Genomic DNA, 10,105 nt, shown 5'->3' on the forward strand with positions numbered 1-10,105 from the left:
CTGTAAGTAAGTAAAACAGTAATAAAATATAGTAACAAAAAAGACAACCAGCAAGATAACTATCCTCTTCTACTTGGAGTATTATCATTTTTGTCAGCCATATTGAATATATGTTGTCATAAATTAAGAAATAAACATACACACAAGCTTTTTTCCTCATAGAGCCCTCAATTTAGGTCCCCAGGGTGAAACGAGTGCCCATGAGTCAGTGTGCAATAAGGTTGAAGTATTTATATATATATAAATAATGCAATTCTATTTTGGATTCATTATGTTATTAATGTTCTTTTTATTAAAACTACATATAAATCTCAAGTTAGTGTTTTTAAGCATTTTTACATTTATTCAAAAATAACTATCTTCAGTAAGACCTTAAACAATATATTATATTGATGTGTTATATTGATGTGTGGTGATGTGATGTATATATATATTGTGAATTAATGTTCAGCTGTTTTTTTAATAGTCAAACTATTTTCATCAGTCATCAAGCTCGGTAAACACTGTCACAGACAAGATGTAGTACAAAGCTGATTGCTCACACACACACACACACACACACACACACACACACACACACACACACACACACACACACACACACACACACACACACACACACACACACACACACACACACACACACAAATGTTTTCAGGCTATTCATAGTTTGATTTTGATGTGACATAAAACAGTGATATCTTATCGGCTGAGCTGTTTACTTATTAATTAGACTTCCCAATAACACAATCACTTGTTCATCCAGACCGATTCGAGAAGGCGCACGGAAAAAAAAGAGGCGGGATTTATCGCACAAACCAATCATATCCAACCATAGTCCGATGGAGGCATTGCCTCCTCTCATGTGACTTCCCCCCCATTCATTTGAATCCAATGAAATGTAACATCTATGCAAAATAATCCTTGAAGAATTTCTCATTTAAGGCCATTCCTGTTTGGAATATGTGATCATGTATTCTCAACTATAAGCAGAAACATTCTGCATTTCCATTTTGTAGTGTGGATCATTCATTGTAACATTTAAACTGATTTTCATGTTTAAGAATCTGCTATCTGCTCGATAAATAATGTATGCTACTGCCCACTGACATGCTTTTATTGTTATCCAATTTTTTGGCCTTCAAACACCTTAAATGCACATATGTAGGGCAGATAAATCCAAATTTACCCACCCCAGATGTTTTTAAAACCTAGAAATGCCCCCGCAAATGCATATATTATATTTGTAACATTATACAGCATACTGTAAGCAGTGTGCTAGTATTCCCTTTTAAACACTTCCAAACAGTAGTATGCTACATTGTTGTCATTTGACCTCACTGTGACATGACAATGGCATGCAATTATCATCTTGGAAATAAAAACAGATGCATTTGTTATTCAATCGTAGGCTAAAATATTGTAACATTTGCCAGTCTGATCAAATAAAGAGTCAAAAAGAGACACACTGGAAATGCAAGGTCAAGCACATTGCATTGTGGGATACAGTACTCTGTGCACTGTGCTCTGTTGTAACTGCACATTTTGGCATAACAGATATTGTATACAGAAAATGGCAGCTGTAGCCTGACATTAGTGTTTTGAAATGTTTATTTATTTCTGTGTACATAATGGAAAATATTGCATCATCAATGCTTGTTTGAATTCTCAATTAACACTGGATGTAGTCATATCAAAAAAATGATTATAAAGTGCATGTATATGAAATCAGGATTGAGCAACAGCACACCGCTCATTATGTCATGATCTTAAAGCCACTCTTGCTTTGTCCAAGATGTCCTTTCTTATCCGTGGATAGTTGGGATGTGCGTCCAAAACCTGAGGGTGTGAGTCATTCAGGCAAACACAAGAAAGAAAGAAGATGCAACAGGCTTTATCATATTTGCATATGAATCACAACAGTGACTGACTGTCCACTTTTGCAGCAGAACTTGTTTTTTGCAAGTACTTTTCCCATTCATTTTCTCCATAGACATTTTAATAAAAAGGTTCAAAACCATGCATCAACTAAATCAAAATGCTCTGAAGTTTTTCACAATATTTCAAGATTCAAGTTTCAAAGCGAAAATATATTTAAAAATACCCCCACCCCCCCTCATTATTTGTAAACCTTGCAAAAATTCTCCCAAATTAGAGGGAGTCTGTCTGTGATCTATGATACCAGAATTATTACGTCTCAGTACAGTATTTCCTTTAGAAATTCAAATTGCGTACTTACTTTATGACACACATCTATAGCATCCACGTGTCTTTTGGCCTTCAGGTAATTGAACGCAAGCTTGTAGCCTGTTAAACAAACAGGAGGCTGATGTCAATGAGGGATGTGCACACACACACGCACACACACACACACAAGCACACACACACGGGAGGTGCTTTAATCTTACCGATAGTTGGGTTGGTTTGATTGCTGTACTTCCAGGCCAATTCATAATTCATGGCAGCATCTCTGAACGACTGCTCCTTCTCCATGATGTAACCCATGTACTCGTACGCCTTGCAGCAGGACTATTGTAAAACAGGATACCATATCAGTCTGTTATTGGCATAGGTGTTATTTGTTATTTTGGATATTCCGTTATGTCAAATGAAGAGTTTGTCTGCAAGTTGTTGTGATGTTCTAGAGAGGTTCAGCACACTTTTGTTTTTTGGCCATCAAGTTAAAAATAAACACTGAAAATGTATCAAAATTATGTGAGTTCATGTTCATGTCATGAATTCAAATCAAAGCTTATTTTTCTTATCCAACTGGCAGATATTTTTTCTTGTTTTCAGCAAAATAAGACTTAATATCTTACGTCATGTAGCATCTCAAATAAATGTATCTTGATTTAAAAATGTTTAGATATTTATACTGGTAGACAAGACATTTTTTTTTTTATGTAAAAAGAGCCATTTTTACCACGTTTGGATTTAAATGTACTAATCTTTCATAATTTTTCAGTTGAATTTCCAACAAAAAGTGTATATATACCATGATTGTAATAAAAAAATGAAAAAAGATCCGGCACCTTGTTATGGCGTAGGCACCTCTTCAGTAGCTCTCCAGCCATGTCATATTTTCCTGACTGGATGTAGATGTCGGCCAGGAGTAGCCAGCTCTTTTCAAACTCGTCCGCATCAATGATGTTCCAGTTCATCTTAGCAATGCGTTTGAGCTGATTCCGGGCTCGAGGGGTTTGCTTCAGGATCATGTAGGCAGTGGCCATGGCCAGCAGCGCAGGAACATGATCTTTCTGCACAGAACAAACAGATTTCCTGGGGTAGTTGAGTAATGAAGCTGCGAAACATGAAGGAAGAGGATTCACCTCATATCTGTGGCTATAAACATTTCTTAGGGGCCTCTCACACAGAACAAGTTTTTGCACTAAAATACGCAAGTAGATAGTTCAAAAGAACAGCATTTGCTGTATTTGAAATAGACATATTTTAGCTTTACTGTGACTTTTGATCAATTAATGCTTCCTTGCTAAATATAAGTTCAGAGCGTTAAAAAAGTTCGTACAGATACTGTAAAATTAAATTCCTGGACTTTCAAGGACTTTTCAAGCACTACTGTCTTGGTTTTCAAGGACTGAGATCTCACTTATCGAACAATATCTTTATTATATTTTTAATTCTAAAAAAGTTAAATAGATAAATAAAAATAATCTAATAATACAAAATGGTACAAATAATAAAGTGCAGCACATGCAATGACTGTGGAAACTTTAATCATTGAAAGGATACTATGACAAAGATTTCACTTTCCTTATTCAAGCTGATATATTTCCATGAATATATTGATTGACCTGAAGAATGAAAGCTGTACCATATACTTGGATATTTATATGAGCAATATCACTCATATAACAGCCATGTAAAATGGCTCTATAACTGTATTAGATGGGTTACAGCATTCATTTTGTGTGAAAAGATTGTTTTATCAACAAAATTAAACACTAATTTTACGGTCTTTCAATAATTCAAGCACTTTTCAAGTACCTTTTCTTAAATATGGCTGATTTCCAGGATTTTCCAGGACTTATATTTCGAAAACTAAAATTAAAGTACTTCAAGCACCTTGTACAAACCACTTAGTGTAAGTTTATCTTGAAGGTGTGATTCATGCATATATAAAAGGGCTGTGCTTGTGTGGGTGTGTGTACTCAACATCCACCATGTGATGCCCACACACCTCACTGTTTGCGGTCTCGATGAAGACGTTGAGAGCTCGTTCCACGTTGGCTTTCTGCTTGGTGGCCAGATAGCAGTAGTTCTCCAGGATGCGCAGCTGCACGTGTCCCGCTGGGGTTTGTGGCTTCAGCTCCTTTAAGAGCTTCTCCGCCGTTCTCACGGCCAGCTGCTCGGACTCCTGCTTCTCTGTAGAGTTCCTGAACTCCAAACAAATGAAAAGCATCATTAGTAAGACTGAATAAATCTCAATAACAGCTTCTGCAGAAGAAAAGATATATTGTTGAAGTGAAGATGGTCTGAGGCACCTGGTATTAAGATCTGTCTCAGGTGAACTGATCACCAGCGTTCAGCTGAGACAGATCACCGTTTTCACTTGGCAGGAACATGCATCTCAAATGCATCTCCTGTGACACTTGTGGATGTTTCGAGTGGAATACTCATTGTTATTTTATTTAAGCAGCCGTTTTAAACGGGTAATTCACCACTGGGAAAGTAGGCTTTCAATAAAACTTGGCTGCCTATGCCACAGAAAGTCAAAAAAAAAGAAAATGAAATCAGTGCTACCTGACTAGAGAAAACTAGCTATATTTTAGTATAGAAAAATGGCTATATTCCCTTTTGCGAAAAAAAAAGTAGGAAAACCCATAATGCACTGGTCATGTTGCCTTTCAAGGACACTCCTAGTCTGCTCCTATTGGATAGGCTTGACCAGAGTCAAATAGTGCCTTGCTTGAGTAGGAAATACTTCTTAGCAAACTTTTAGTCATAATGGTGTCAACTTGTATTGTTCCCTCGTGTACATATACTACAGACACTGTAACAATACAAAGTGTGTTAAAAATCGGCGGAGTTGCACTTTAACTGATCTGTGTAACTGCATGCTGCCAAAAAAAGAAAAACTAGTGATGTTAAAGGTGACAAAGAACAATTCCAAATTTGAGATCAGTGTTCATTTTCTTTTCTATATAATTGGCAAAGCTTTAAACACTTGTTTTAGTGCAATGAATGATTGACAGATAAGTAGGTAGTCTTTCCCTGCTGTCGAGACTAGACTAGTGCTTTCAATACAAATGCAATGAGGTCAAAATTATATTGAAATATTTAAAAAAAAAAATAATAACAATAATAAATAAAAACACAATTACTAAAACTTTAAAACTAAAATGGAAAATAAAAATTATTAATAAATATATAAATAAAAACAATAACAGTATATTAATTATACTAATAACACTGCTGCCTAAATGTGAGGTTTGATGGACCCCATTTGCCTGTATTTAACACTGAAAACTTATGATTAACGGATGTTAGCTGTGTAAACATATTCTGAGTCAGTGTTGTCAAGTCCGCATATTTCCCACGCAATTGGAGTGTGTATATAAAAACTTTGGTTTTGAAGTGGACTTTATTGTGAACTAAGTATTAATTCAAATTAAAATCATACCAATTCAGGCAACCGTTATATTGAAATGGATTTCTCACATGGCTCATAAATGTTGGACCCACCCCATGTCTCCGTCCAGGTTCTCGAACACCTCTCCTCCAATGGTCTCATTGTCAGGGTTGAGGCAAATCTCAATCATGTTGTACACTGCATTCTGGCCCCAGTCGTTGTCCTTCCGGGCTTTGTTAAAGTGACGCAACCCATCGTTCGGTTCACCGGTGTACCTTTGAGAAGCAGAAGATCCATATTCATATCAAATTTGAAAAAAAAGAAAGAAAAACAAATTAGGGTAATTTCAGGTTGATTGGGACACTATTGCCATTGAGATGACTGGGTAAAACTGTCCCAATCAACCTGAATTCATCCCTACTTTAGAGTGAAATGTGACCTGGACATGTTTTCATGAGATGGTTGTTCATACTAGTGGATAAAAAGAACATAATTCCTGTTGTATTCAATTCAGCAACCAAAAGCTAAGGTTGTTTCGTTACATTTTAAAATGTAATGTGATGAAAAGTTGAATTTTCAGCATCATTACTCCAGTCTTCAGTCACAGGATCCTTAAGAAATCATTCTAATATGCTAATTTGCTGCTCAAGAAACATTTCTTAATATTATAACAGTTATGCTGCTTCACATTTTTGTGGAAACCGTGGATACATTTATTCAGGATTCTTTGATGAATAGAAAGTTCAAAAGAATAACATTAATTTGAAATAGAAATCTTTTATAACATTAACAATAAACACATTTTTTATTAATTTAACCCTTATGTTGTGTTCGGGTCATTTTGACTAGGAGAGGATTTTCTTTTTCCTGAAAAAGTTAGTTAATGTTATTGCATTGGACGAAAACTTACTGACTTTGCTCACACGGTAAAACTACTTCCCAAATATTTTGAGATAATTGGTGTACTTTTTTGGAATTTATTTACACTTGGTTACAGCGCTTTCAACACAGCATTAAGGTTAAATGCATATTTTCTGAATAAAAGTATTCATTTCTTAAAATAAAAACAAATAAAAAGACCCCAACTGACCCCAGACTTTTGAACAGTGTATAACACTGTCCCCTTTGCCAAACTATTTACTTACCCCTGAGATTTTAAGTTAATATTTCAATAATTTAACAACGCATACATGTTCATGGTTCTCTGATGTCATTTAATGGTCGCATGACATGCAGGTAAACAAAATGTGTTTTATTTTGATTTTTTTTGTATTTTAATTTTATGTTTTCATTTATTAGCTTCTCATCAACCCCTTTGTGAACCCCAATTTTGGATTACCATCATCATAAAGTGTTACCCCTCTATTTTCTTATTTTATAATCTTACCAAAGGTAGAGCCCTTTGCAGTAGTTGTATCCAGGCTCAAACTTGGCCCTCGATGAGTGTTTCTCTGCCATCTCAAGGAATCTTGGAACCTCCTCCAGTTTGCCGGCTCTGCGCAGCAGATCAATGAGGCGGGACAGCGTTGGGTAGTTGTCTGGGGGAAGAGATCAAATGAGTTCATTAGAGCTTCCTGGTTTCTTGGGTTTCCTCTGCGGTTCTTATGAGTCTATGGAGGGAAAGCTGAGGGGCTGCTGCAAGAACGGCGTAACCGTTTGAAAACTCAGGAGATGAACGACACACCTGGTTTCTTCTCCAAGAGCTGCTGGAAGTGAAATACAGCCTGTTCATAGTCCTGCTTCCGGAACATGAGGTCTGCCATCATCTAACAACAAACACGGAGAAAACACTATCACCAAACGCCCGCCTACCAAAACTGTAAAAAGTTTGAAAATGGTAAAGGGCTGTGGGAGAATAGCAACAAAAAAAAGAAATGAACAGAACTTTTTTGAAGAAAGTTTTGTCTTGTGGCATCTTTAGAGGCTGACTTTAAAGGTTTATTTATTTAAACATCAATTTCTCTATAGAGAAACTAAATGAGAATTTTCCCTCCAGAACTCTACACACTCAAGATGGTTTATTCTGCCTCTGGATTCACCTGAGAGAGGGCTATCTGCTATCTGCTTAGGGAAACTAACCAGTGTGGCGGACTCGTTGACCGGATCGTTCTTCAGAATGGCAATGCACTGCTGTTGACAGGCCTCAACATCATCCAGGGTAAGATACAGCTGAGCCAACTCCAGCATCACCTGATTAAACACACAAACACACACATTTACTTTCACAGCCGTTCAAGAGAGACACTGAAACGTGTACTTTCAGTACTTTCATTAACAATCCTTATAAAAAAAGTCTGTTTCGCATTTTTTATGCAGAAATGGATGCATTTAAAAAAACCATTGAACGATTTATTAACTTGCACATTAAAAAAATAGAAAGAAAGAAAAACTGCAAAACCATATACAGTGCAAGGCAAATGTCCTTGAGGCATTCTGGGAAGAAGTCTTGCTCAGTCCTTAAATCATTATTCATAAAAAAGTGTGCTGCCAATTACACATAACCAGATATTTTTGTAGACAAATATAAATTGTGCTAAAGTGGGATAAAAAAAAATCTAAAATATTATTTATTTATTTTCAAGTAAATGTAGTAAAAAAAATTATGTAATAACTACCCGTAATATAAATAATAAATAAACAGTAAATAAATAAATAACATTATTTGTAATATCATTTTGGTGTTTAATGTACTGAACTGAATTAGCACCTTTCATTTGTAATTCCTTGGATTATCCAACAATCATATATCAAAAAAATATATGAAGCCATTTAATAACATATAATAAATATAGCTATATATATATATATATATACACATTTGTTTTCTACATTACATGTTGCAAATACCAGGAACACATTTTTAACATGGTGTATGTGGTTATTGATTGGTGATGGTTTGCAGTGTAAATGTAGGACTGTGCCGTGTTCAAATGCAGCACCAAACACACACACACGCGCACACACACACGCGCACACACACACGCGCACAAACACACGCGCACACACACACACACACACACACACACGCGCGCACACACGCGCGCACACACACACACACGTCTCCAGGCTCGGCTGGACCCATCCAGCTGCAGAGGAACACACTGGACTCACTGATCCGGGCCACACTGACCTTGCTGTCACTTTCACAGTACACAAGCGCCTCTTTGTAGAACTTGACGGCCCGTTCGTAGCCGCGCTGGCTGCTGCAGTGTTTGGCGATTTCAGCACAGATCTCTGCGGCGAGCTGCTTCTGCGCGGGCACCGAGTCGGGCTGCTCCAGCTGCACACGCTTCAGGACCTTCGCCTGCACATCTCTCGCCTGAGCACCAAGCACAATTTCAGAACAATTCAGAACAATTCAATCAATTGCTTTGGGCATGAAATTAAAGAAACACTTTACCTCGAAATTGAAATTCTGTCATCATTTACTCACCTTCCAAAACCTTTTGACAGAGTTACATAGTTGAAATGTACGTGAAACATGAAATAGTGAATTTAAGAGGAGTGTTCTGATTGTAAATTGGTCTTTTGGATTTAAGGTGAGCTGTTGAAAGCTTTCAGAGCAGTGTTATTTTAGTATTTATCAATATTTTGAATTAGCTGTTATTTTTATATTTTAAGTCTTTAGCAATTTTGTGATGTCCGTTTATAATTTTTATTAGTTTTTGTTTATCTATTCTAACTTCTATATAGCTTTAACTTAACCTTATCTATTTATTAAAAGGAATAATTTCTTGGTGTTTCATCTAATACTTATATTTTATTTCAGCTTTATTTACATTACCGAAAATGATTTGTAATAGTTTTAGTCAACAATAACAACACTGTTTCAGAGGAAAAGACATTCAACTCACTCTCTGTAGGGACAGTAACGCTTCGTCATTTTTACAGACTTTGCTCTGAACCTTGGCGAGAAGCACAAGATAACGACAGTCTTCGGTAAGTAACAACAGCTCATTCACTGAAAAACAAAGACAGAAGGGCGTCATTGATCGCACATGAAAAAGAGCAACTGCATTGTGCAATACACATGAATTGAATTTTAAATTATATTAAGCTGAACCACCTTCCAACCAAGTGCACACCCATGACATACCCAAAGGACTTTTCTGACAATCCCAATTTCATGTGTCAGTTGTGTAACAGGTTGTTGAATACAGACACACACCCTCAAACAAATAATTCAGCATTTCAAAGGCCTGAAAAAATGCAGTAAATGTAGTAAAATATCCAAGTAAAAATACCCAGCAGACATGCAATATTCCTTTTTATTGCTTGAACACACATTTCATTCCTGATCAAATGTCTGTGCTTGATGACTACCAAATCTAAACAAGCTAAAATCTGCTTTAATCTAAAACAGCCCTTTTTGGTCATTTTGAGTTTAATGTGCTAATAAAAAAAATGAAATCTCTTTTCCAGGGTACCTGAACTGAGATGTTGCCCTTTTACAATAACTTCCTTTCTGAGATATTTCTCACCAGGATCATGTGTGAGAGCCTCTTGCAGGATCTT

General features: G+C 36.3%; 1 protein-coding gene across 2 annotated transcripts in view; it reads right to left on the reverse strand.

Moving 5' to 3' along the window:
• Nucleotides 1-1,593: 1,593 nt before the first annotated feature.
• Nucleotides 1,594-10,105, reverse strand: part of ttc21b (tetratricopeptide repeat domain 21B) — a 26,662-nt gene continuing 18,150 nt past the window's right edge. For both annotated transcript variants that reach the window (XM_077215814.1, XM_077215813.1), the window contains 12 exons: nt 10,072-10,105; nt 9,445-9,551; nt 8,721-8,909; nt 7,670-7,780; nt 7,275-7,356; nt 6,978-7,128; nt 5,704-5,865; nt 4,199-4,394; nt 3,033-3,257; nt 2,409-2,529; nt 2,240-2,307; nt 1,594-1,839 (listed from right to left, as the gene is read on the reverse strand). The exon at nt 10,072-10,105 is cut by the window's right edge and continues 105 nt beyond it. In XM_077215814.1, coding sequence (XP_077071929.1) covers nt 1,762-1,839; nt 2,240-2,307; nt 2,409-2,529; nt 3,033-3,257; nt 4,199-4,394; nt 5,704-5,865; nt 6,978-7,128; nt 7,275-7,356; nt 7,670-7,780; nt 8,721-8,909; nt 9,445-9,551; nt 10,072-10,105 — 1,524 coding nt within the window. In that variant the 3' untranslated portion in view covers nt 1,594-1,761. The remainder of the gene's footprint in view (nt 1,840-2,239; nt 2,308-2,408; nt 2,530-3,032; nt 3,258-4,198; nt 4,395-5,703; nt 5,866-6,977; nt 7,129-7,274; nt 7,357-7,669; nt 7,781-8,720; nt 8,910-9,444; nt 9,552-10,071) is intronic.

Source organism: Siphateles boraxobius, unplaced genomic scaffold (assembly GCF_051911475.1).
Source record: "Siphateles boraxobius isolate OS27281-9 unplaced genomic scaffold, OSU_SipBor_1 7, whole genome shotgun sequence".
Classification (NCBI taxonomy): domain Eukaryota; kingdom Metazoa; phylum Chordata; class Actinopteri; order Cypriniformes; family Leuciscidae; genus Siphateles; species Siphateles boraxobius.